The sequence below is a fragment of the Fusarium flagelliforme genome, assembly GCF_020744385.1.
Source record: "Fusarium flagelliforme strain FIESC 12 MPI-CAGE-AA-0113 chromosome Unknown B0J16scaffold_8, whole genome shotgun sequence".
NCBI classification, from domain to species: Eukaryota; Fungi; Ascomycota; class Sordariomycetes; order Hypocreales; family Nectriaceae; genus Fusarium; species Fusarium flagelliforme.
Window position 1 is genome coordinate 1849915 of NW_025763510.1, and position 27025 is coordinate 1876939.

The 27025-nt window shown below is 49.4% G+C and overlaps 8 protein-coding genes and 1 non-coding gene across 9 annotated transcripts; 5 read left to right on the top strand and 4 right to left on the bottom strand.

Moving 5' to 3' along the window:
- The first annotated feature begins 286 nt into the window (after positions 1–286).
- B0J16DRAFT_195898 (uncharacterized protein) lies at positions 287–2626 on the top strand. Its single transcript, XM_046122879.1, has one exon. It carries the CDS (start codon positions 511–513, stop codon positions 2179–2181), a length of 1671 nt encoding a protein of 556 aa, XP_045978051.1. The 5' UTR covers positions 287–510; the 3' UTR covers positions 2182–2626.
- Positions 2627–2945: 319 nt separating this feature from the next.
- On the bottom strand, positions 2946–3041 carry B0J16DRAFT_t325. Its single transcript has one exon. It is a non-coding gene; the product is annotated as a tRNA-Ser (tRNA).
- Positions 3042–3968: 927 nt separating this feature from the next.
- B0J16DRAFT_196268 (uncharacterized protein) lies at positions 3969–5063 on the bottom strand. Its single transcript, XM_046122882.1, has 2 exons — positions 5059–5063; positions 3969–4928 (listed from the first exon to the last, which is right to left on the bottom strand). Exon 2 carries the CDS (start codon positions 4791–4793, stop codon positions 4017–4019), a length of 777 nt encoding a protein of 258 aa, XP_045978052.1. The 5' UTR covers positions 4794–4928; positions 5059–5063; the 3' UTR covers positions 3969–4016.
- Positions 5064–6516: 1453 nt separating this feature from the next.
- Positions 6517–10598, bottom strand: B0J16DRAFT_389598 (IKI3 family-domain-containing protein; the record flags this gene model as incomplete). Its single annotated transcript, XM_046131821.1, has 4 exons — positions 6517–8185; positions 8236–8578; positions 8626–10349; positions 10441–10598. The coding sequence occupies 4 exons, from the start codon at positions 10596–10598 to the stop codon at positions 6517–6519; spliced, it is 3894 nt and encodes a 1297-aa protein (XP_045978053.1).
- Positions 10599–11034: 436 nt separating this feature from the next.
- On the top strand, positions 11035–12965 carry B0J16DRAFT_196168 (uncharacterized protein). Its single transcript, XM_046122881.1, has one exon. The coding sequence runs from the start codon at positions 11417–11419 to the stop codon at positions 12536–12538; it is 1122 nt and encodes a 373-aa protein (XP_045978054.1). The 5' UTR covers positions 11035–11416; the 3' UTR covers positions 12539–12965.
- Positions 12966–17337: 4372 nt separating this feature from the next.
- On the top strand, positions 17338–17931 carry B0J16DRAFT_389600 (signal transduction histidine kinase; the record flags this gene model as incomplete). The annotated part of the gene is made up of 3 exons (XM_046131822.1): positions 17338–17358; positions 17414–17577; positions 17676–17931. The coding sequence occupies 3 exons, from the start codon at positions 17338–17340 to the stop codon at positions 17929–17931; spliced, it is 441 nt and encodes a 146-aa protein (XP_045978055.1).
- Positions 17932–18500: 569 nt separating this feature from the next.
- Positions 18501–19844, top strand: B0J16DRAFT_350752 (kinase A anchor protein). Its single transcript, XM_046129085.1, has 2 exons — positions 18501–18601; positions 18745–19844. Exon 2 carries the CDS (start codon positions 18847–18849, stop codon positions 19525–19527), a length of 681 nt encoding a protein of 226 aa, XP_045978056.1. The 5' UTR covers positions 18501–18601; positions 18745–18846; the 3' UTR covers positions 19528–19844.
- B0J16DRAFT_350754 (uncharacterized protein) lies at positions 19822–22014 on the top strand. The gene is made up of 3 exons (XM_046129086.1): positions 19822–20979; positions 21030–21239; positions 21288–22014. The coding sequence occupies exons 1-3, from the start codon at positions 20235–20237 to the stop codon at positions 21746–21748; spliced, it is 1416 nt and encodes a 471-aa protein (XP_045978057.1). The 5' UTR covers positions 19822–20234; the 3' UTR covers positions 21749–22014.
- A 1-nt stretch (position 22015) lies between these two features.
- Positions 22016–25931, bottom strand: B0J16DRAFT_294064 (actin interacting protein 3-domain-containing protein). The gene is made up of 2 exons (XM_046124378.1): positions 25379–25931; positions 22016–25268 (listed from the first exon to the last, which is right to left on the bottom strand). Exons 1-2 carry the CDS (start codon positions 25556–25558, stop codon positions 22377–22379), a joined length of 3072 nt encoding a protein of 1023 aa, XP_045978058.1. The 5' UTR covers positions 25559–25931; the 3' UTR covers positions 22016–22376.
- Between the last annotated feature and the right edge of the window lie 1094 nt (positions 25932–27025).

A 27025-nucleotide genomic window follows, 5' to 3' on the forward strand; every position in this document is an offset into this window, starting at 1 on the left:
AGCTTTGCCTTGAATCTCTGGCTGCAGCAACCCTCTTCTCCTGTTGTCCTCGTGCCACCATCACAGGTCATCCTTGTTACAGTACCTAGGTAGGTACTAAGTTAAGGTAGTAGCAGCTTAGGTACTCTCACAGTAGTAGTCTCTTGTTTATGTTTATATCCAGATCCATCCATTGTTACACTGTCAACTTTATTCTCTCCCCATCTCAATTCTTTACTTTTGTCGCGTCAAGTTGTCAAGTCGAGGTCTCTCTTGTCGCTCCGCAACAGACCAAAACATCCCATCTCATGTGATTCAAATTACATTATCCGTACCTCCACCACTTTACCTCTAGTCCTCATCGTCCATTCTTCCCCAGCCTCTTCCTGTCTCGTTTAGCTCTTTCAATCTATTTCACTCCGCCACAACCGCCTCCTTCTGAGCCGCATTCTAACTCTAACCCCCCCTGCGACTGCGCGGCAGTTGAATCATCACTATATTATTTAAAATATTAATATCGCAAAAGCCCTCATGGTGTCCACGCTGGAGCCTCCAACCGCCTCCTCCGTTTCCCGTCGCGGTCCCTCGTCGGTTGTGTCTCGCCAATCTCAATCCCACTCGCGATCGAAGCGCTACAATCGATCTCATACTGGCGGCAGCACCAATACCACTCATGCTCTCCAGAATGATTTCCCCGTCTTTAGTACCGGCGATGTCGAGATCATAATCCGCGCACGCGATTCATCCTCCGATGCCGCTCCTGTGCAGAACCGATACCTGCTTCATCGCCATACTCTTACGCGATCTAGCGGCTTTTTTGAAACGAGCACATCGAACCAGTGGTCTCGTACTCGTGCACTACCAGCCGGCAATGAACTTTCCCGCATCGGCGAGGATGGGGAACTCGATCCCGTTACCGGAAGCGACGTCAGTTCCAGGTCGCAAAGAGGAAGCGTCCACCCACCGAGGAAGAGATGGCGATACGAATTAGATCCACGATCTGGTCCCAATGATATTCCTATGTTGGTTCAGCGAGACGAATCGTCGCGAGATAGCACACAGTCTTTGTTCGGTCCCTCGTCAGCTCCACCTACAGTCAGTTCCAGAGACTCACGATCTTCGAGCCGTTCTAAGCACTCGCACTCGCATTCGCGATCGCTGTCCAATTCATCGACTTCTAGCGGTTTCTTCCGCTCCGTTGCCAATCTCAGCCTCTCCTCCAACCACAACCACCCACCTCCTGGACCGGAGCTATCGCAAGCCGACGAGGACCTTTTGCGCGACTACGACAACCTCTTTCGCATCTTTTACAATTACCCGCCCGTCCTCGATGGTGTCAATGTCGCAGATGCCTATGTCCAATGCAAGAGCTTGCTCAACCTCGCCGACCAATATGATGCCCTTGCTGTGGTGGGACCTCGAGTTGATCACCACATGCTGCAGTTCCAGTCACGGCTCTGGAAGCAAATCGCCAAATACCCGATTTCGTATCTGCGCCTCGGGTATCTAGCTCGCAGCAGGGTCATCTTTCAGGAAGCCCTGATTCACGTCGTTGGGCAGTGGCCGGCCGGTGAGCGCAGTCTGCGTGCAGCCCTGCCCGATATTGTCTTGGATATCATTGAGGATAAGGTGGATGAACTCGAGGAAACCGTCGGTCGCATCGAAGGACGCCTCTTCCGCCTTGGGCTCACCAACAGCCGTGGTGAACGTGTCGGCCCAAGCAACAATTACCTCGACTGGCTGTCCATAAGCTTGTTCCGCCAATGGCTGGCCGACAACACCTCTCCGCAGCCGCCTCCCGATCAGCGACGCAGGATATCCTCTCGTGATGGGGGCCGCAGCGTCGCCGCCTTACCCCCCGTCTCCCCGCCGTTAAATTCTGTCGGTCGTGCATATCGTCAACTCGGATCCAACAATCCCGCCTCATTTCTCGGCCACGACGACTGTAAGCGATTCCTCAAGCTTACTCCGGAGCTCTACAGCCGGGAGAACCTCCGGAGGTTTGAGAAGCGGCTCGACGAGCTCAAGACAATGGCCCGAGAAATCGTACGACCCCTCATGGGTAGCAACCTCGAGCTCGACATGGGCGATACTTCACGCACACCAGACAGCATCACCTATCTCACCTGCACCACGGTTGGCAACCGAGACTTGCCTTGGGTAATGGATGACCAGAACACGGTTGGGCTTGTAGCCAACTGATGGATTGATGTGATATGATATGTGCAGTACGATACGGCGTGGTACTGTACATGAGCTGGTGGTTGCGTTGATGCAATGCAACGATTCTTATGACCTGATGTTGATGTCTCTTTCTTCACCTTTCTTTTTTGGATTCATTTCATTTTGCGGATACCCCATGCTTGGACATACTGTTGAAATTCCTTTGTGTTTGTCTTGTATAATCCCTGCGGCCTGGAACGCTGTTACTTAACGAGATTATATACTTTATATAGATACGGGACAACCAAAGCAGATGCTGGTTGGACTATGGCCAGTCGATACGACACAGATGGAGCTGAGCTCTGTGATGGAAAGGATCGTATTGCTTATGATCAGATATATAGAAATTGGAACTAATTTATGACATTATTCTACGTTGACTTTCTCTTTTCACCATAGCTTATCAAGCTTGCATTGAGGGATCATGATTAACAAGGTACCATCGAGGGTGCCTGCATCTGCCGTATCTCTATCTGGGCATCGCTTGGGCACAAACACATGAAAGACAAGTGTAGCTTTCACTACTGCAGTTCGGGCCAAGCCGTTTCAACGGTCTCTCCGTGGGGGTTCAAAGCTTATGAACTTGGTACCAGTCCAATGATGGTTCATCCCAGATTCGATGATTCTAAATGCGTACAGGCAAGGTAAGAGCGCATCTTGCTCCAAGCCCCAGCTATGGTAAGCATTCGAGGTCAAAGCGGCTGAGAGAGGGAACTGCCAAAAGAGCAAAAAAAGAAATTGTTCGACAACGACAGGATTCGAACCTGCGAGGCCGAAGCCAATAGATATCCAATCGTGATGATTCAAGTCTATCTCCTTAACCACTCGGACACGTTGTCTGACTGTTTTTGTTGAAGGTTGTGATGGATTTTGTATATATATACTCTATCTGAAATTCACATTCTTCGAGTATCATGGCTTGCACATGAAGCATTTGATAGAAAGTCACACTATACATTATTCTTACTAGTTATTTATATGTAAGCAAAATCCTAGCATTTGAAATGAATGCTTATGATGTCAACTACCGATATAACAAATTGACCTCAAGTTTTATATTTAATGATTTCCAATCTTCTGTCATCGTGCGTTAATTCTGGCCCTTAGAACGCTTCGGTGGTGATGAATACTCAAAATAGGTAGCTTCCAGGCCATTTATTGAAAGTCGTCTAGTCATATCCTTGTAACCATAAGCGATAGTTCATAATCAGTTCTATGGTCACGAGACAATATCTTATGCTGTCAAATTCTTGTTAAATTCCGAGGCTGTATCCGAGCGTGAGTGTATAAGCCGTGAATGAGGCCAAGTTCACGCACGATATACCTACCCTATGGACAAGAACTGGAATTTACAAACATTACAGAAAACGATACATGAATCAATAATATCATAAGAAGAGGAATCAAAAGAGGAAACTCCATCTGCCTCTACCTCCTGCCATCTTGATTACCTAAAAAAGGTCCTTTCTATCGATTTATTGAAGTTGTCGTATTCCCAATCCAATCACGTTGTGCAAGGGCATTGCCACAGCAGTGCACGCATGGTCACTGCCTAGTTAACGTTACTCAGGGGCTCATGGCTATAGAATGATTCATATGACTAATTTTATCCTTTCTTTTGAGTTGAAATTGCAGTTTTTATTTAGATATCTGTTCTCTACCTGTTTGAGTGGAGTTCCTTCTACCTTCCACAGATACTCCGTTGCGTATACGCATTGAAGGAGAGCATGTTTCACCCCTAATGTTTCCTAGCTGACTTGGTTCAGCATGTCGATATCCTACGCATACATTCCTCCGATAGATGATGAGAATCTTCAGCGGTAATATCTCTGCGACGCACGATAACGAGTCGACGAACCTCGATGCCGCGATCGACTTGACTCTATTTGATCTTGCACTGGCCTTCGTTCAGGCCTCCAACCAGCAGGATGCAGGCCCGATAGTTGGGGAGCTTCATGCTGCATGGCTTCTCTTTGGAATGTGTCCTCATCGATCAGACCATACTTATATACATGGTCGAGGAAAAAGAAATCAGGACGCATCTGTCTTCCTGTCACGCCCTTGCGGAAGTGTTTTGCGATATGGTGCATTCGCTCGCGGTAGCAGGCTTCAGTGCCGGCTCGGCTTTTTGAAGATATCTTGAACTCTCGATCGCAAAACCAGCACACGCATGCTGCAGGGAAGGCGTCGCCGAGATGAAAGTTCACATTATGCTCAATCCATTCAGCTTCATCGTTAGGGTCAAAAACTGCATTGCATCCCGTGTAGCGTACGAACTCGCATACAAGGGGTGAAGAGGGCACCATTGCCTGCTGGTATGGGATAGAAGCAGGAGGAGACTCAATGTAAGCTGAGGATGTTTGAGCAGTTGGCATATCGAAACAAGACGACATGTAAGTCTCACTGCTGGCATTCGACATGCTGACACTTTGAGTGGGAGTAGCAAGGCTGTTTGTGGCTTCATCCGAGAACATCAGGCTTGTAGCATAATAGCCTGGTGTAGGAGTGAAAGCATGCTGTGACGGTTGTGGTCCTCTTCTCGCATGGTATTGGCTTATGAAACCGTTTATATCGGCGGCGAGGTCTGACATCTTGATGTGACACCGAGAAGAACCAATGGGTAGAAGGTATATCTTGATAGATTCAAGGATCGAGTGGTGAGTATATCGAATTGACAATGAGTCAACAATGTACGAGAGATGACTGGAGGCAGATACTTGAGTCGACCGCAAAGAGTCAAAATTTGAACAAGAGTTCTGAGCAAACGAAACAGAAGAGGGAACACGATGAGTGCCTTAGGATATCGAGACACAGAACAAAGTGAAGAGTAACGATCAAAGAGAGGGAAACACTCACTTCTTATCCTCATACCAACCATGCCAACGTCGAGCGTCAGCACCAGCACCCTCCCAATGACGACCCATCCATATTGGCAGCATCGTCTCTACATCACGAAGCCTCTCATTCGTCACTCGTCTCCCAAACCACTACTACAAACGCCATGAACGATATCACACCAAAACCACGGGGAATGCAGTGCAGACCTGCAGCCCTTCAGTGCATGCATGCATGGTCTATGTCCCGGAACCATGTCATGTCCATCATCGACACTCTCGACGGAGCTTCATGCCTGGTATGCATGCAAGAGTCGTACTTGGCTCGGACGAAGCCGAAGATAATCGGCATAGTTGGACAAGAACATGGCCAATTGGGAGCTGCTACGACAGAGGTAGTACACTATAGATGGGCGTACTGTGTAGGAAGGGAAGGGAAGGGAAGGGAAGGGAAGATGTGTGACACGAAGGAATTGGGACCGATCATCAAGATGAGGAGTTTGACACGGCGACTTACGGCGCTTCTAACAAGACAACCAAACTGTCATACGGAATGGTGAGGGAATCCTTGAATTAACAGTCATTCTCAGAAGGATTCAGAGCGCGGGGGAACTCAAGAAACCCCCAAAATTGAGGCTCAACTTGCTCAGGGCATGGGTAAGTAGGCGATAGACTCTTCACTGAAATGGCTGAGGACAAAGAAACCCTGGCTACCAAAAAGACTCGTCTGACCCATTGACATGGTAGGGTTTCAGTCCGAATCATATGCACAGCCTAATTGGGTTGACGTCCTACTAACATAGACAGACTAATTGACTGATGGTTCAGACACAGACAGCACCAAGGAAATACGCAATTTACGATATCCTAATACTTACAAAAGCTTGTCACGTATCTATTATATCGTAATGCACTGCAAGTCATTATATTCAGACTACCTTCCAGTCCAGCATCTCGACTAGAATCCGATCGACAAGACAAGGATGCATATGAGTCAATTCAAATAATTACAACATGCAGAATGACCCGCCTATGCTTGACCCTGGACCTGCTGTACTGTACAGTATCTCGCATACCGCTCTGAGACATTTCGACGCCAAGCAGGCTGCTGCTACAACTCTACAGCTCGAATCATCTATACGATTAGCCGTGACTCTACGCAATTACTTAGGAATCATGAGCTGGCATGCATTGATCAAGCCAAACATCAGCCCTATGTATGTGACTAAAGGTGGGTGTTCGGGAATGTGCCAGACAGGGAATGCATTGCGATGGATGGTAGCCTATTTGAGCTGTCTCAGGGTCTTCTGTTCCGCATTCCCTACAAAGACATTGGACCATGTCGTTACAATCAGATGTAGGTAGTACAGAACCCAGATACCCTCACTGGAGAGATCAGGCGAGAAACCAATAAAAAGGCATTGAAACTTTTACTCATATTCTTTTTATCATTCAACATAACTTTTACTTAATACTTTCATCATGATCCCAATAGCGTAAGCTTCTTAACTCCTGTTACAACAGGAGGCTCCAACTTCTTTCCCTGCCCCATCACGAAATCTTGCAACACTGCATCTCCTCCTGTAGCATGCCACGCCGACTCGCCGTCGGGCTTCTTCTCACTCTCCGTCTCCAATGGCTTGAAAACATCCGCAACAGCAGAGGTGCAAGCCTCAGACACCTCGGCCATGAGGGCCTCCGCGGCGCGTGCTCGCTCAGGCATGTTTCTTCGCACAAGCGCAAAGATGAGACGCTCGGTATCGGCTGCGGCGGCGCTTACACGCTCGATCAGACGACGGATACTGTTGACGAGGTATTCCTCCTCGTAGACTGTTCCCTTGCGGCCACGAGCGCGCTTCTTTTCTTCTCGCTTGCGGTTCTTACTTGTTGCGCGACTGACGCCTGTTCCAGCCGTGCCCACGCTTCCAGCCTTGCCTGTGTATCGTGTGAAGAGTGATGCACTGGTGCTTACGCGTGAGGATGCAGCGATTGAGACATCATCGGGGATGTCCATGCCACCGGCGCGGTCTCCTTCATAGAATGCAAGAGGATCCTCGATAGCCTTGCGTCGAAGCTCAGCGACACGAGGAACCTGAGCCTTCAGCTGAGCCTTGCAATCAGCAAGGAACTCTGTTGTAGTTCCTAGTGCGTCAGCAAGACCGGTATCAACGCTGGTGCTTAGAAGGTCGGAACGGTTGCGTTGAACGACAAGGCGGATAGCATCGGCGAAGTGGTAACCCTTGCAGAGGCATCGGACAGCCATATCAATAGAATCAAGATATTCGAGGTGGATAGTCGCTGCAGATGAGTAGTCTTTCGATTCCCAGAGGGCATCCGCAAGGTTGTTGGCGAGGTCAGCCATGGCCTCAGATGACATGGGAGGTTGCTGCTGGGCCGCAGTGTAGAGACACTCCTGCCAGCATGCAGCGCCGGCGGTTCGGTAGCAACTTGTTGCCTTGGCGTAGTTCTCGAGGGACTCGTAGGCGAGACCCGCCTCACGATAAGCCGAGGTGGACTCGAGGTAGGCGGCATATGCAGCTGTGAGCTCTCGAAGGCGGGGAGGGTCATAGCGGTAGATACGTAGGGCATCATGGTATAGAGAGTGTTTGACGGTGTATGCGAGAAGCTCATCGAATACATCCAAAGTCTGGAGATGGCCAAGAGCCTTGACACGGCGTTCAAGGTGATCATCAATTTCGAACTTTCGACGGAGCTCTGGAAGAGAGTGCAGGTTTTGGATAAAGGGCAAGTATTCACGGGGATCGCGCTGGGATTGTTGAGCGACGAGGAGAGCCAACTCGAGGTTATAAAGACCCAGAGCATTCTCATATAGACGGTTGACGTCAACCAGGAAACAGATATGCTCGACAGCCTTCTCGGCGATCTTCTCGTCCTCACGCATCAGCTCGGAGACAAGAAGAAGACCATCGTCGAGGGCAGGTGGCGACTTGCACACATGCGCAGTAATAGTGTTCTGGAGGTTGGTGGCTTTGCGGCTCTGTAGGGCGCTGAGAAGAGCATCGCAGACGGTGTTGACCTTGGCTGCAGAGCCACGTGGTGCAGGAGACAGGTCAGAGGGAACAGCATCTGTACCGAAAGCTTTGGGTCGCTTTGTGTCTTGGTACATGGTCTGAGTAACATCTTCGGCACTGTTCTTGGTCAGTTTGGAACTTGGTTATATGAATAAGAGATGTCTTACCGAAGTGAAGAGAGGAAGAGATCAATGTGGGCGACGTCTGGGATTTGGTCGAGGAATAGTCCCACATTGGCCAAGAACTGCTCGGGCTGATGGTCGTAGAGGATATTCATATCCACACGCTGAGTTCGGCAGTACGAGAATGCCCGTGCATAGTTCTTCTCATCGATCAAGTTACGAATACCAGCCACCACCATGGCTCTAGGGAAGACAGTCTCTAGATTTCCACGAGGCATCTGAAGAACGATACTCATGTTGGAAGGGATGGCAGTGACAAGTCGAGATCCGCGCTCGACGCTACGGCATCGTTCGTCGGCCTCTGGGTCATCGGCCGGGACTTCAAGCTCTGATAAGTGTTAGGGAATGGTTATGAAAGACTTCGGTGTGACTTACCATCGACATCAGCGGACAAGTGAACAAACTTGACCAAGTGGTTGTTAGTAGTGAAGATGAGATGGCTTGGAGTGACGACAAAAGATGTACAGTTCTTGGCTAGGAGACGAGAGTTGGCGTAGATATGGCCGTTCCTGGACAGGCCAAATGCCACGACCTCTTCGTCAACTTTGCTAATCTCGAACCAAGGTAGTTGTGTCTGGAATTGGACGGGGAGAATATCATTGCCGGAATCGTCGATCTGGAATAGCTTTCCTGAGCTGTCTTGACCATAGCCTGTAAAGGAACTGTCGTCTTGATAACTGGCTGTAGCAACCAAGTTCTCCTTGGAGTTGACATCGGCAAGAGATGCCTCGCCCTCTCCGCTAACCTGCACTGATCGTTGAACAAACCCCTTTTCTTCCTCAAAACTGAAGTAGTGGAAAGCGTCAGCAACGGCGGCGATTCTGAGAAGAGCGTTGTAGCCAGGGCTAGCCATCTCGTCAAAGGTAATCTTCTTTGAGAATTGGGGTTTGATGGACCGGCCATTCTTGACGGGCCAAGCATAAAAGTCAATGCCTTTGCGGTGGAGGATAGCAAAAGAGGTGTTATCACGACCAAAGGCAACGTCAACTACGGCTGAGGAAACCGTGATGTCGAACATTGACATGGGAGGTGGTACGTTGACGGTTCGGAATGGAGTCAATTTGACCGTCTCACCATCAATAACTGCGACAGCACCGTTGTCGTGGGGTGGTAGACATGACCCCCTTGCTGTGTAGAAGATATGCTCGGCCACAACGACATTGCTTGTAGAGGCAGCAGCGAAGCGCAGAGCCTTCTCAGGGTGCCACGACAGACATGTCGCATTTGCCTCGATCGGCATCTCTTGCTTGAGATACCAGTGATAGTTACCCATCGTCCATAGTTGGATCATATCGTTGAAGATGACTGCCAGAACAGTAGAATCCGAGTTCCACTCAAGATGTATCTTCTCATGAGCATCCACTGGTCCAGAAGGAGAACGAAGTGTAAACTCTCCATGTCGCAGACCGTTCCTCTCGAAGAAAACAACATCAATACGGTTTGAGAATCTTTGAATACCAGCCATCAGGTTTCCAGCTGGTCGCCAACTCAAAGCACTCTCGAAACCGTCGACAGGCTCACTTGCACTATCGAGCTCACCTTCTCGGGAGTAAACTCGGATAACACGACGGGAACCCTCTTGTACGGAGTTGATAGCGACGTATGCGCCGTCTCCTCTCCAGCTAATGGCCGTCGCACTGTCTTCTTGAGGACTAGGTACACCCTCATCGACCTTTTCAGGGATCGTAGGATCACGCATGGCCTTTGCGCCTCGACCTTGGAATTGCGTCTCCTTCTTTCCCCAACCAACGGAAACATGCTTGGAGGCGTTGAGATCCTCGACTGTCATTGTGATTTCTGCAACGGGATCAAAGCTTGAGCCCATAAAGATAACATTGTTCTCCTTTGTGACGACGATAAGTAGCTCCTCGTCAGGAGACCATCGAGCGGCAGCAATACCAGCATCAATAGAACCAACAATCTCGATGTGAGCATCTTGACCCGAGAAATCATCTTCCTGAACTGTGATGATGTCGCCTCCTTCAAGGACGATACATGTAGTGGCCGAACCACTCAGATATTGCAGACTGACGACTTTGTCGACAGAAAGATCTGGTGTTGGGCTGGGAGCCTCCCAACTTGCCACTGTACGAACTGAACTATATAGAGTCAGTGATGATTCTTATATGTAATGCATTGTTCTATGAATAAGATAGATAGATAGATATATGGACAAATACAAGTACTTACATATCTTGATCGCCAGCGATCCTCAGTAACTCGATACCACTGCTCTCCTCAGTCGGTCCAGCTACGCAAAGAACCTCATCCTTCTCAGGATCCCAACAAGCAGCTGTGGCATTTGCACGCTGGCATTGTCCGAATCGAATGTTTCGAAGGTTGCGCATCTTGTTGCAAATGCAGTATTATCAGGTGGGCAGATATCGTTCGACCAGTGCCGTACCAGTTCTGGTCCCCTTCGGACAAGGCCGACAGGTAAAGTGGTGATATTCTTTTCTTTATTTTCTTGGGTGTGAATGAAACGGGAAATCAGCGGCGATGTCTTTGCTAGATTTGGAGTCGAAGCCCGAATTCGAGATTTTTTGCGGTACTTGATGAGGTTGGTGGGTAAAGTAGCCTTGCGGGGTGGTTTAGCCTCTGCGATACCTGCTATGACTCCCAGATAAAGTACCTATACCCCGACTCGCCATCGTTGAAAGTTCAGTTTTTTCCCTCCCGTTTGGTTGCATCACACTTCTTCTCTTTTCCGTCTAGATCAGCTCTTTTCGCAGGCACAAGCAACAGGTACTCCTATTAATGCAGGTTTTTCTCTTTACGATTCCGGGCCTCGGCGATTATTGTATTTTGCTACTTACCTTATTTTTAATGATTCGATCAATCTAATGCAGCCACTTTTTCGTCTTCTAATACATATACCTGATCTTGTCCCCTTCCTTGATTGACCATTACCTAGCTCACTTCCATCTGCCGTTTATATCCATCTGCATTGCATCTCAGGTCGACATCACATGCCGATCCCGCTATCGGTTGAGTCCATTGACTTCCCGTCTCTCCGCATTTCATTTGCCCTCAACTCAAAATCACCCCAACATAACCTAACGCTGCCCATACTACCCAAGTTAGGCTGCTTCCTCGCTTAGCCATTGTTTACATCAACTTTCATTGACGATATCTTCTCCACGACGAAAACCATATCATCGCCATCATGGATGTTGCATACAATCAACATGCCGACCGCGCTCGTCGCAAGAACCGCTCCTCTTCAAGTCTCAACCACCTCTCTCTAGCGCCTCTGACCGCCAAGCTCCCCCTCAACGACGACGAACTTCTAGCCGACGGCATCGCATCACATCCTCACTCGCCCATCCATCCAATTCCCTCTTATATCCAGGGAAAGTCAGCGCCTACAACTCCGCGTCTTTTCGCCCGCTCGCCTACGGCACCGCGTTCACGGTCAACTACCCGAACCCCGTCCACACCACTTGCCAAGAGCAAGTCCGCATCCCATCTCGCTGGCAGCGGAACACGAAAGGGTCGCTCAGGTCGTGCAACGCCTAAACGTCCCAAAGATGATATGAGCCTCAGCATGCGCCATCGCAATGACAGCGATTGGTTGCTTCGAACCGGCGCGCTAATGAGTTCTGAAGCTCGCGAGTCCAAGGGTCAGACATGGCTTATCTCGCGTCAGAGCTCGACCAGCCTAGGAGGAATGGACCCCGATGATGACGCCTTCGAAAACGAGCTTGCCCGCGAGCGTGAGCTCACGAGTCGCCATGCTAGCCGTCGTGGTAGCATTGCTCCGATTGAGGAGGACGCGTCCCCATATGCTAGTCGCTTCCCCAGCCGCTCCCACAGTCGCTCTCATAGCTTAGCCCGGCCTCGGAGCATTCTCCATTCGCCTCTTGAGCTATCGACAGCTGCGGAGGGGTCTTATTTCCCCCATCAAGAAGTTGACAATGACCTTCCCGGCCCAGATTTTGTAAATCTTGATGAAAGGCTTGAGGAGCTTGAGCAAGATGTGTCCCAGGATGATGAAGCTACCGTGAGACGACTCGTTCGAAAGGGCCAAGCAGGTACAGGTACCTGGTTTGGTAGCGTTTGGTCTCTTTTCTCTGTGGAAGAGGATGACGAGGATTCAGATGAGGACAGTGACGAGACCCCACGAGACAACGAGTCCCAGTTCGGCCGCTCTCGTAGCTGGTCATCCCGTAATCTGGAAGGCATAACAACCGTACCAGAAGAACAGGTACCTCCTCCAAAAGCTGACGAGGGTGGCTGGAAGGATGCAGCCTGGTTATTGAGCGTGGCCACGAAGGTGATGTTTTAGACCGAGTCATTCTAAACCCAAGACGATAAACCGTGCCATTATGTTTATACAATTGGTAGAGCAACGGATGTAGTAAAAAGAGAATGGACAATAAGCGTAATATGTTAATAGTATGTATCTGGTTTATACAGCCCTGGCTTTTCTTTCAAACGGACAGCATACCTTTCGAGATCAATAGATACTTTGATTCCTTCGGTTTACCTTTCTCAAAACCGAGCCGTACATGCTGTAGTCAGTGTTTGGGGCATACTTTTCATTCAGCAACCTAGAAAACTTCTCGAACAAATGGAATGTTTCCAGCAAGTTTCTATCCCAACTCCAACATCGGCGCCGTGCTTTGATGGGCCGGCGCGGGGTGCGTTCACCGCCCCACTCCCGGGCCCGTTCCGCAGCCGGGAAGACAGTGTCAACTGACAGCGAAAGTGGCCGGCTTAGAGTCAAAGCCGTTACTACTGTACAAGTCAACCGGTTGCCACGTCACTTTTTGCTTCTTCCTTTCTTGTATTGTGTGCCTCGTGCACATACTGCTACAGCCCAAGCCCAAGCGGATGCAAATAAGAAAAGAGAGAGAGGAATAAATACCCACAGCATTCATCCGGCTAAGGCATGAGAGCTGAGTAGAATAAGCCAAAACCGGTTTGTGGGGGGAATTATCACCTCGCAGGAGGGATGCGCTGCGGGCCTCGAATGGGGTCATTCCGCGTGGGAATAATAGCAGGGCCTTGCAGATTGGCTTGACGTGAGATATGTCACCCGTCAAGCTTCGTTAGATGTGCTAATACGATTCGTGTACATGACAGTTGAGGCGCCCAAATTGGGTAAAACCTTCCAGCCAAGCTGAGTCACTGGTGGTTCGATTGTGATGTCGATACCATTGTGCGGAATACATTAGACACCGCAAGATCTTGCCGTGCTTACCATTTAGGCACATACAGCTTCGAATAATGACCACGCGTCAGAAAGTTGTCGGTCGCTAAGCAGTTGAGATGTGATGGCTTGCGGTGAGGTCCAATATGGTGGGGTACCAGCCGCAAAGACAGCCCAATATCAAAAGCATCAATCAGGACATGGATCACTTGATAAGATCCTGTATTTAAGTGGGAGCATAATTAATGCCCCTCTGTATGACAGGTGGGTTTTAGCCGGCAGTTAACTTGACTTTGATGTTCGCAAGCCAAGCTACAGTGTACATACACCTCACAAGAGTCAAGGCTGTGAGGGCCTGTCTAGTCAGCCATGCCATTTGACGAATAGTTAGCACAGAAAGTAATGAGCTGGACAGCGTTTGAGCCGTCGGTGGTTGAACCCCGCCATCAGTCATGACATGACCATGACCGTGATCGTGACCGTGCACGAGGGGCAGCAAGCAAATTGAGGGGTGCTAAATGAGATTGATCAACGGACCCTGCAGGGACCCGACCCGACATTGGCGTCGCGAAAGCTACCCGAAGACGTAGCCAAGCCAAGCCACACGTTGACAGCAGAACGGAAGGATGATGGAGAAAATGCCGCACCGAGGATCACTGCGGTGGCTGGTGTGAAAGACAGACAGCATTGATGTTCATGTCGCAATGTTTGAGGGGTTCGTTGCGTTGGCTGGGTCCAACTTCTCGACGGGTGGGCCAACGGGCATAAGACGGCGTGCATGTCATTCTAAGCTTTCTGAATGCCTGCAGGAGCTTGCCTTCCTAGCTCTCCCAAAAGTTGGAATCTTTGTTAGAAGTTCCAGCACCTGCGGCCGAGATGCCGATCGTATCCTATCTGAGTACCAACCAAGACTTGGGCAGGTGGACCGGTGACTCGGTGAAGTCTGAACGTTGCGACTTGTCTCGAGTTCGGGTACCTGACTATGTGGTCCTATTGTTTTTTTTTCTTCTTTTGTCAAAGTGAGCTGGAGATAAAACACCGTTGGTAAGCGACTTCGTGTATGTATAAATTCTTTCGGCCGAGAAAGGTGTTCGGGGAAGGGACGTTGACACAAGGTGGGCTATCAGGTCAGAGGCTGGCCAGCGAGTGGAGGAATACCGGGTACAGGGCAATATCAAATTGCTTCAGCTTCGGGTGACGGTATCCTGGACCCCGGGAACATACCGCACCGGAAGATTTTATCTACCTATGCTCTAATCATTCAGCCATCCTCCACGGAGCCTAGGCCCTAGAACCTATGACCGGCCTGCTGGATATAACGAGTCTCTGGATTTTGGAGATCCTTGTACACCGTCCTTGCATACTGTATCGTTCGCATAAGCTAGGGAAGGCGATTGTATGAAACACCGCTTTGTCTGCATTCCGGATACAGGCCGAAGAAACTGTTCCTCTTTATGGTCGCATTTGGATATGACTTGTTTTTTTTTTGTGGTGCATGCTTCCGTGGACTAGCGGAATAACGTTAAGGCTCAAGTATTTTGCGCTAGGCGGACGCGGTTCTGAGTCCCGGAGAAACGAGAACAATAAGGCGAGCGACTTCCTAACAAAGAGGTCGGGTGGGATACCTAAAAGAAGTTTCCGATCGTGTGCCGAGTCAGCGATGTTGAAGAGCGGCTTTGCTATTAAGGTATCGCGTGGCACAAGCATGGATGGCACTGACCTAATCTGGTGTGGCCTGAAGAAGAAAGAGAAAGAGAGTGAGAGCAGAAGGACGAACTCGATATCAAGAACCAACAGCAGAGCAGCATGAATGATGGATTGAGTGAATGGATGGATGGATGGATGGATGACGGGCGATCTTTTGCGGTTTGGGGATTGGTGTCTCCAATGGAAGCTTTGGAATCTAGGCCTTCTGCTTCTCGACGGAATGGAACCAAATGATGCAACAGCTGCTCTTTCCCCAATTTTCCCTCTCTCTTCTTCTCTTTTTTAGTGGACTCTCGTACAAAACACCGACGTAATCGGCAGGGCCCCTCCAGGCTAGACTGGGCCCTTGCTAATTATTGGAACCGACGGGGACTGGGGGGGGTTTTGACTTCTGAAAGTGTACTGCAGCGCAGTGTCAAGTGAATGTCGTCCGCTACCTACACCGAGATGGAGTTTTCCCTCTTTTCCTCTCTTTTGTGAATCTATAATTCTATCTATCCTTACCTTTTCGCTTATAACTCTCTACGGGTCTCCTCAACGGCTCTCCTGTGCCTCCTGCTCGTACCCTCTGACGCTATATTCAGCCACTGTCGTCAGTCGTACCAGGGCAATCCTCCTCGGGACCTCCCGCAAAACACCCATCAGCATTTAACTGGACTTCAAGTTAACCAGCTCTTTTACATCCACACGCGCCGAGTCGAGCTTTACCTATCTACCTAGATGCGAGGACTCACAGAGAGCGTGCAGAGATACGATTCAAAGATCCTAGAAGTAAAATAAAGAAAACAAACATCGATAAAGATATTATTATCTCACGACCTACCTGATATAAAAGAGTCGACAGTCTAATCACCCCGCCTCTCACTGTTCCTAGGTAAGGAGATATGTCTCTCTCTTCATCTACTTATCGATTCTATGCATGCGCATTTTGTCTTCTTTTCCGTTGTGTCCCTGCTTGCTTTCTCAGAAATGGATAGTCTATGAATAGACATGTGTCCTGTATGGATGTCTCTCTTACCTTAGCTGAGGTCGGCCTTAGTTAGAGGTCAAGGTCAAGTCGAATCGCCTAAATTTTCGTTATTTTTCTGCACTAAACACCATCCCCCACTCACTCCCCCTTGACGTGCCGTCCGTCCCAGTCTCAAACACAGACTCAGATCCATGGATGAATGACTGACTGGGTGTTGGGTTTGACGCCTTGCATTTGCTAGGTAGAGAGCGGCTCAGTCAACCCCACTCACAATGGCTACTGTACTGTGCTGTCGATTGTACTGTTGTTGTTGCTGTTGCTATCTATTTCCATTTCCATTCTAGTAAGCTGGTTATGGATCTGGAAGACCCTCACTCTCCATCGTTAGCCCCTCACTTATGAGGTTAACTGCCCACATACCAGCAGCCGATATCACACACTTCTTAACCGCCGCCTTCTGGCTAAGCCATATCTTGAGCCCTTGTTCTCCTCTGCTTGCCTTACTTTGCTTTTTGCTTTGTTTGACTTGGACTTTGGTTTGCGCTATTGAGCTGTGCTCTATTTTTTTGTCTTTTTCCTTCTCTACACGTCTTCAAAGAGTCTTACTCTTACCGAGCTCTCCTCACCTATATCGTCATCGCTCGGATAGCTGCTGCTCCCGTGAACTCAAAAAAGGACCCCCAATCAAGCAACCTCAGGTACACGCACAACCAAGCCCTTGGAATCAGTTCTATCCCCAACGGTCACTCGTTCTGTACAGTTCTTTTCATATCTATCTGATCGCCACTGCTGCTACCTACTGGAGCTGGAGCTGGTCAATAAAGCGGCAAGCGTCACTTGAGCGCCATAGTGTCGCTTGTTCTGCAACTTGAGACCCCTAGCCAGCTACTCCACTCATTTACGGACGGTCATCTTGTTCCCTTCCCCTCGGGCCAAGCTTCCACAACACGTCCCGCTCTAGCTTTACCACTTTCAACCTTCAAAAACTCCAATACTACTTTGACTTTACCATTCCTCCTTCTCCTAGCAGCTTTGGTTTTAGCTTCAGCTTCAGCTTTGGATTCTTATTTTTATTGTTTTTTTCTTCTTCTTCGGCTGAGTCTCTAACACTTACATAGCTCAGGTGTCACCGTCTCTCTCCGACTATACTCTTTCGCCGAGCCCACATTGCTACCCCGGAGCTGTCCAGAACCGCTTCGCATAGTTTTATCACCTTGTGTACCCGTCCCGATCATAGGCAGATACTACAGCCAAAATGTCGCCAGCTGAGACTAAGGTGGGCTCGATACTGGATGCGCATCAACTCGAATATGGTCACTAATTAACCCTAGGCCGAACCCGTCGACGAAGTCGAGTTCGGCGATAACATCGACATGAACACTTTCGAGCAAATTCTGGAGATGGACGAGCCAGGCGATTGCGAGTTCAGCCACTCCATTGTTTTCGGCTTTTTCGAACAGGCAGAGGAGACTTTTGTATCGATCGATAACGCATTGTGAGTGGGACTTAACAAATAGCAGCTCAGTCATATTCTGCACTATGTCTGGACGGCAGGAAGATTTTGACTGACCATCACTTTTTCCGTAATTCTAGGGAAAAGAAAGATCTTGAAGAATTGTCATCTCTCGGTCACTTTCTCAAGGGTTCCTCGGCGACACTGGGACTCGTCAAAGTCAAAAACGCATGTGAAGCGATCCAGCGATATGGCAAGAATGAGAACTTGGATGGCTCTACCCTAGATGATGACGAGAAGTGCCTAGAGCTCATTCGAGACTCCTTCACCGCTGTTAAGAAAGATTACGACGTGGTAAAGGAGCAACTGGAGAGGTACTACGAGAACAAGGAATAACGCAGTTACGCCACTCAAATAATGCCTCGGATTGAGTCGACACGTTCACGCTCGAACAGAAATAGGCTTTCTGAAGTGCAACGCCCTTGCCGCGCACCTTGGGTGAAGGGAAGTAACGACTTATCAAATACTTGTTGTGTTTTGGGTATATTTAGGGATGGAGAGGCCGGGTTCATCGAAGCAGATACCCCAGGCCTTGGAAAGGCTTGAGGCTGAGAGAACGACCCGTCAGGTCAGTCATAGTAGGAGGTGACACGATGAAGTGCGGAGCGAGATGCTGTTCCCCTCCTCGTTCAATTGAAAAGCCCATTTGAAGATCCATGATCAAGGGGAAAGACGGCTTGTAGATAGACTTGACCAACTATGGATCTGATGCAAAAGAGAAACATTGTGCTATCCAGCTCCTTGCTGTGACATAGGTTGGGAACTATCACATTGCGAGATCTGTCTCTATGTATTGTTCTTGATTTCAGTACCTTTATTGGTTCTTGTGTTGGAGTTCTACTTATGTACCTATGTGACAGCTCTGATACGTTTCCCGAAAGCTCTGACATTAGGTAGGTGGGGTAATCTTGACACAGCTTACAAGCAATCTATAAAATCAGCCGATACGAAGACCTGACATCATCGGGGTGTTACGAGCCAACGTCAGATGCGTTACATACATCGTGTTAGTCATGTTCCACAACCTCAACTCTACCGCATGGCAGGGTATGCGAATATTGATGTTCTATATTCGTGCCCTTTGCGGTTTGAGATGTTTGTAAAATACACGCGAAAGAGATCTGCTTGCTAACTTCATCAACGGCTTAGGGAAACATAAATTGAAGACACTTAGACTGCCATCTTACCTTTGAAGGACAGCGTAGATTCAGACAAGTGCTCTCCATCTACAAGAAGTCAACAACTACAAACATGCCGCCCAAACCAGGTAGACCGTCCCCAACACATTTCGTGTGTATTTCCTTGGCCGGTCCGCAGCTTGTCAGAAGCATTGCTGCTTTCCGCACAGAGGTCACCAATCCTGCCAGCTTTGGTATTCCACCAACGGCAGTGCGTCCAGCCGGCACGCTGCATCTGACGCTTGGTGTCATGAGTCTCAAGGATGAAGGTGTCCAGCAAGCAACTGAGGTACTGAAAAGCTTGAGACTAAGCGAGTTCCTTGCAGATGCTAAGGCTGGGACATCGTCAACTGCAGAGCGGCTCTCAATTACGCTAAAAGGGTTACATGCTATGCAGTCGCCTGCGAAGACTTCGGTGCTGTATGCTGCTCCTGTAGATACAGAAGGGATTCTGTACAAGTTCTGCGAGCAAATCAAAGCCACATTCCAAGAGGCAGGACTGATGGCTAAGGAAGATAGACCATTGTTGCTCCATGCAACCGTAGTCAACACGATTTATGTCAAGGATGAACGAGGAAGAAGAATCCGTGAGAGGATGACAATTGATGCACGGGACATGGTCAGTCTATACGATGACTATGTTTGGTTGGAAGATATGCCTGTGGACAGAGTTGCGCTGTGTCGAATGGGTGCAAAGAAGATTGAGGGGACGGATGATGAAGCATATGAAGTCGAAGCTGAGGCTGAGTTTTAACAGAAGCCTGGAGAACCCGACTTATCTTGGCTGTCCAGGCAATGCTATAGCGAATATCGTGGCTAAAGCCCTGCCTAAATTATCCTACCAGCAAAGGAGATGAACTACCGAATTAGCTAGAGGCGACAGCAACTTTGAACAAGGCAGCCGCTTTCCAACCCATTTCCCAGTAGATTACCAACCATTTATTCATAAAACTTTGAAGGCTGACAGAGCATCTGAGGGTATCAATTTGGAATCAGTGAGCAGGCAACAACTTTCACAATGTAAAATTAGTCTTTATAGAGTACTTACAGAGATTTGAAGATTGTGTCAGCAAATCAGAAGTAATAGTCAATTGACCCTGTGACAAACTCATAGCCACATAATTACTCCTGTTGGCGGTTTCATTCGATATCAGAACCGGGATGTGATACAGACGTTGTTATAAACTCAGAATTAGCGCAGCCTTCAGTGGGCGGCCGCCTAAAGTTCCTAATCAAGTGCCCAGCCCCAGGCATCACAATAAGAACCAAACGTCATCAACATAACTCTTTCTTTAACGTCTCTACACAATCAGCCGCTTGGATTGAACTACCACTGCACTTGATGCCAGCGACAATGCGGAAACAGGATCGCCTAGCATCGGACCCCACGACTTGACGATCCGATCCTCTTCAGTGGAGGCTATACACACCACAATCTGACAGCTCCGCCTCGTTACCGCCATGAACACTTCTGAAAAGCGCCGTCCTGGCTCCGGGAACTCGTCTGCCCATACGTTGCGAACAGGCGCCTCGAATAACAACCGAACCAGCAGCATGCCAGCCATGCCGCCGAAAGCTGCCATGGCTTCCAACACCAACGCGACCCCCGAAGAGTCCCATGAGACGAACAGCAGCGGCGGTGGTGCCCCGCTCAAAGAGAAGGAGAACACGGCCACAGGAGCAAGCAGCACAAAGGACAAGGATCGTGATAAGGAACGCAAGGAACGGAGGGAGAAGAAGGAGAAAGAGCGCGGACTTGAGGCTGCTCTGAAAGAAAAGGATGAGAGAATCGCGTACCTGGAGAAAGAGATGGGTATCATGGAACGTGAGTTCCACCGCGAATTGGACAAGCTTAGCCAGAACGAAAGCGAGACAGCGACATTCTGGCAAGCGAAGCACAGTGCATTGAATCAGCAATATTTACGGACGGACACCGAGCTACGGCTTTTGCGCGCCGAGGTTGAAGTACGGGAAGGCGAGCGTGAAGAGCTTAGAGAGGGCTGGGAGGTTCTGCGACGAGAACTGAAAGAGCGAGACGAAGAGATCCGGGGACTAAGAGGCCAAGTCCGTGGGCTAAAAGAGTGGGTGAGTAACAGTACGAGAACAGATGGTCAGGAGTGCGACGAGGTCTTTGGCGATGGCATGGCGCGACTGGGCAACGGACTTCAAAACTGGGTTATAGTGAACTTCAGGAAAGCCAAAATAAGTGAGTGGTCCCGCTGCTGGTCAAAAGATCTGCGTCCTAATAGCTAGCAGATCTGGAGAACTTAGACGAGGCGACATTGGCTGAGATTAGCGAGCTCGTGCCCATGTATGAAGAGCTTGCGTCGACACACAAGGTCTACCTCTTGCAGTCCATTGTATCCAGGATACTAGTCGACATGGTCTTTGATGCATACTTTGTTGGTTTGACAGAAGAGCAGACGCAGCAATTCCGGCAATTAGAAAAGCTGATTTCTACCTATGGTACGCATATAGTTACTTGTCATGATAGTCAATTGCTAATTTTGGTAGCCAACTCTGACGAAGCCATCAATCAATGGAGGTCTTCTACCCTATCTTTGCTCCATAGAGATGCATCTTCCTTGGAGGAATCAACAGCATCTGTCACGGAGGCTATCTTGACACGAATAACCCGAATCCTCGATGCCCTGTGTGGTACATCTTCCTCTGAAGCTCGAGATAGTGGACTGCGAGTTCTTGTTAACAACTCTATCGAACTGGCGCGTCTCGTTGCCGTCCAAAAAGCCGTTCTCCGTGTGAACATGCCTACGGTATTACCGCACCAAAGAGTCATGTTCGAGCCCGAAACAATGGAAGATCTAGGCGGGGAAGACGAAGAATCGCTAACTGGAAGGGAAATCTGCTGTGTCGCCTTTCCAGGGGTAACCAAGCATGGCGATGAGCACGGAGGCCATTTACAATACCGGAATATCATACTCAAAGCCAGGGTGCTGTGCAGCCCTGAGCAATAGAACATACCTACTCATAACCCTCAAGCTCGTCGACGGACATAACACGTCCGTTGACTTAGCCGGGGGTACTCAACAACCCGCTTTATAGCCTTACACTGTATTCGAAGGTTCTTGAAATACAAGGCCACGATTTACTAGAAAGCTTGATACACAAATCATATATTACACAGCTCATACTGAGACCTGTTTGGGTATGCTGGGCAGAGGGCAGTCCAAGAAGGTTTAGAATACTGTATATTAATGAATTACGACTACATTTCTACCTATGTCCTCCGAGCAATTCTGAAGTGATATGAAAATAGAACGAGCGGCTTGAGCCAAAGTAACTTAGTAGTTCTTGTGGTATGCTGGACGACACTTATATAACTTAGCCAAGACATCACTCATACTAGCAAGCTTAGATTAGAAGAACGACAGATATTTCCCATTCGCCTCCGCTATGACAAAATCCCGACTAAAACTACCGAAAACCCTAAGTACGAGAATATCCATAACCATACCGACATGCATCGCGTTCAAACAATCTCGCATAAACCTCATCCCAGGCATTATCTCCGTAAACATAATGGACCGCACCAACCGATTGGACATGATAGAACTTGTATACTTGATACCGGGAGTAGCATAACTAGGCACCGTTTGGTTGTTCCGGCCCCTTGCCGTCGTCGCTGCCATCCTTTGGTGGTGGGGGTGGTGGTTGATCTTCTGCTGCCGCCGCCGCCGCCGCAGCCTCTTCCTCCGCTATCATTTGTCTGAGAAACTCGGCTTCTTCGTCATCCATCTCCTCTTGACCTACTTGGCCCTCCTCACCCTCCTCACCGATGGGACTCTCAGGAATGATGCCGTTCTGACGTTGCCAGACCTCACGTCTGATGCGGTCGTCCTTGGCTTTACGAGCTCGCTCAACCTCCTCAAATCCGCCAGACTTCTTGAGTTTGCCGTCCGCGACGAAGTTGATGATTTCGCGGTGCATGGGATTGATATGCCGTGTCGCAAGCTCCTTCTGGCGTAGTTTCTCGGCACGCTCAATAGCTTCAAGACGGTCTTCGTGGTTTGGCTGCAGCGCTCTCACCTCGCCGAGAACACCCTCCTTTGCCGCGCTCTGATCGGAGCTGTTGCCAAGGTTGATGAGACCCTTTGAGAATTGTCGAGCGGTTCCTGCACTAGCACCGGTGCCATTGTCCTTCATCTGTTCCTTGGTTGCCTGTTCCACAAGCGTAAACGTTTCTGAAGCTTTCTCTAGATCATCTCGCAGATCAACCAAAAGATCTTCCATGAGGCGAAGCTCGTCACGACCCTGGCAGACATCTTCCAGCTCCTTCTCCCAGATCTTGGTCCAAATGGGCTTCTCTTGAGTCATGTACTCTTCCATTCTCTTCAGTTCCTTGCTCAACGTCGAGATATCTTTGCCGACAGAATCCAGCTGTCGTGGGAGAGGTCGGACACCGCGGTGCACAACGTCCTTGCGCAGATCCTCGATGAGATCCTGGAGATCGTCCACTTTACCAACCAATCGATCAGAGTCGCTATTGAGCTGCTTGCGCCCACTGGTAACGTATGAGTAGCCTGCATCGCCCTCGATATCGGGAATAGCAGCCCTGGCTGTGGCAACCTTGACGTTAGCAGCTTTGCTGCGAATAGTAGCCATGGAGTCCTGGATGTCGGCTTGAAAGTTCGAATAGGTTTGACGCATGACAGCCAGATCCTGTCTCAGACTCTTCAATTCTCCTAGGTGACTGTTATTCAATTTCCGGCCTGAAGTGAACTGTGTCTTGGCTCCATCAGTGGAGGCGGCTGTGGAAGGTGGCGACAGTGCCAGTCGAGCCATCTCGTTCGCTGCTTCTTGCTGTCGGTCTGAGACTCGTTGTATAGCCGCTCCTTGATCAGTTACTGTTTGCTTAACATCGCGGACGATCTCAGTCAAGGACGCGATTCCGTCGTCGATATGCCTTTTGACCTCGTCTAGGGCCTCCACATTCAGGACAAGAACGGTTCGATCCTTGACGTCTGCCAAGTCTTCAAGTTCATGCCGTACACCAGAGACGGGGTCTTGAATATAGATTTCGGGAAGATCTGCGCCATTGTGTTGTGTATTCCAAGAAAACTTTTCGATAAACGCAAGTTGCAGTCGCCCAATTGTAAGCTCTGCCCTTCCCTCAGGTAGAACAAACTTCTTGACTTTAGATTTATACTGGAGGAACAAGGTCAGATCCTTTGAGGGCGTTGGCGGGGGAGAGTCCTGGAAGTATGATGTTTCGGTAGGTTTTGATGGTGGCGTGGGCGCAACTTCAGGTTGGGGCTTGGGCTTCTCAATCTTTGGTGTTTCCGGCGCATTGCCATGATCAAAGAACATAGGGTCAGTAGGAGGCCCGCTAAGCGTCGCACTGGCCGCATATGCTTCATCTGGGGTCTGAGGCACTGGACTATCTATTTTGGCGGGCAGTTCTGCTGGGGGGTTTTCTTCGGAAACCTTGTCGGGTATCCTCACGGGAGAGTCCTCCGCCGTGTTTGCTCGCAGAGACTGGCTTGAGTTATTGCGATTATGTCGGATAGATTGTCGACCCTGCACTGCGCGTAGCGACTCTCGGACCTCCTTTCTTCCTCTGTTAGGAATGGGTGAGTTCTGCGAAGGCAAGATTGGAACACCATTAGCACCTCCTAGGTGCTTCGATATCTGATATTGAGAGTACCGACGTGAAGCTCGTCGCTCGAGATCCCCACCCTTCTGCAGAGCTGCGAGGGCACTCGAAGTGTTGTCGGGTGGAGGGGGTGGCGGAGGAGGGAACGAATCGATATTGAGTTCCCCGGAAGGCGCAGGAGGCGCAGGAGGTCCCGCTGGAATTGAACTGTCGCCTTCGGGATAAGGTGGCACTACTGGCATATTTTGCATCGTGTTGCTCGAGAGTGAAGATTGTTCTGATATCGCGGATACTCGAGACGAGTCACGCTGGGCGTTGAAGCGTCGTGGAGACCGGTTACTACCACTCGACGAAGGCAGATTCTCAGTGGGCTGCGCCTCAGGTTGGGTCTGAAATCCATTCTCTAATCCCTCCTCCAACATGTTGGTGAGTCCGCTGTTGCCGCTGCCAACAGTGCTGACGCTGGTTGCTCTATCGGGGGGTGCATGGCCGTCGCGATCTCGAGCTTGTTTCTGACGAAGCTTCTGTTGTTTGCGCTTTAGGCCGTGTAGCAAATTGATGATTATGTCGCGGATCCTGGGCAGATATTTCTCTAAACTCTCAGCGCTGGCCTCTTGGCTCAGCGTCGCCTCAAGGATATGTCGCAGTGAATCGGGGACGTTTCCTAGATCGGATGTGTCAACATGAATGGCAGTAAATGCGCGGCAAGCCATGTTGAACTCGTATCCTAGACGCACGTAGACATCTGACACCTGACTGTCTGTGGCTTGCCCGCGCGACCATTGTGTCAATGTTTCTAGGAGTTGTTTTGTTGCAACGAGCAGGTGCGTAACGCTCTTTTCGATCTGCGATAGAGGCATATTGGAACCGCTACCGGAACCCTAGAGAACAACAACGTCAGCATCTTGGTTGCAATCAGGCTTGGGCAGACGTGGGGCAGCAGGGCTCGGCAGGGGCACAATCTTGCCCACGTTGCGAATTATATACTCACTTCACGATTCATCCTTCGAGAACCGGCCGACTGTACAGATCTTGCCGAGGCGGTCGATGCTCGAGCCTGGAGCGCTGGTGAGATGGACCGAACAGGAACATTGGGTGGTGGTCCAGGCTCGGCGCCAGGCGAACGGCGATGGGCAAAGGCGCGTTGGGAACCGGATGATGGAGCTTGCATGTCGGCTTATGCTTGAGATATATTTGCGTTCGCAACAAGAAATATGTGCCCGATTGAAGTCGAGGAAGGAGAAGGAGAGGTAGCCTCGATTTGACGCGATAATTCGAAGATCGAGCGCAGAGGGAATTCCTTAATGATCGGATTTCGGAGGCCTTCGAGGGGCAAGAGGCATCATCAAAACGAATGGACCGTAGAGAAATCGCAGAAGCGGGCGTCGAAGGTCGTCCAAGGCGTCGCAAGGAGAGTAGAAAGAGGTCGTTGTAGCGAGAGTACCGAGAGTGGCTATAAAAGAAGAGAGATGTTGAGGTTGAGTACAGCAAGACACAGCACAGCACAGTATGAGGGTGCGCACGATGGATGATGATGGTGGATGGATACAATAACTGACCTATCTGCACCTCATCAGTGACGGGACGGGACCCAATAGCTGAAAGTCCACCTAGTGCCCAACCCAACCTTGATCCATCCAATCCACCTAGGCTATGACTTAGTACTGTAGATGGGACCCCTGCACTATAGCACGTGCCACTGTAGCGCCAGGTTTAGAGCCTGAAAGCATCCATTTAAGCATCAAGGCATTGAATCTTGAGATCATAGGATTCAGTGAGTCAGTTTAAGTGTATTAGAACAGGTTTAGATTGTCTATCTTAAGGCTCTTCCCTTCAACAACCAGATGTTCTAATACCTTCAACGAGGTAGTCAGTAATCCATATATTTAATTCACCTAACCTCCACTTGAGTTCCAATCAACGAGAGCCTCTTAATCACCCGCCATCCAACGTTGAAAAACCGTTGAGGCGGTGGATTGATTGGAATGGATGTCCTCACCAAACCAAACTCTTTTCAATATTGTCCTAAGCGATTTTTGAGATGAATCTTGAGCTTAAACGTCCGATGGGCTCTAAGCATGAATCAAGAAGTTTTATATAACATGATCATATCCTCAGCAAAACACCCTATACCAATGTCATTGTTTATGCTCGATTTCCCGTGCTATAGTCTTGCTCGACGTGCTATATGGCGCAAAAGAGCTGCGCTGTCGGCTAGGGAACGGCTTTAACGCTACAGCCGTCTTGGCTGTCAAGCATTAGCCTTCGTTTCATGGATCTGGGGTCGGTAGGGCCTTGTTTCATGGTTTCGATAAATGCTCCATCGATGCTAGCATAGAGCAGGGCAGCACGCGCTGTTTATGTATCCTAAACATGTGACTCTCTGTAGTTGTAAGTAATAGACTGCATCTTTATGCGTCTTAGCTACCGTAACGAAGGTCGTCAACCATATTATGGCTGGTGCTTTAAAGGCTCTGCCTATCACGGAGTCATGTGTCGTCGAATGTATGATCATCAAACGGGAGCAGCCATGCCTGTATCAGAAAGGTTGATCTCTAAACCTTAAGACGTGGGGAATAGAGAAGCAACCTGAAGAAATCGGTCTTAGAATATTGTCTCTCATGAATTTAGCAGCCAT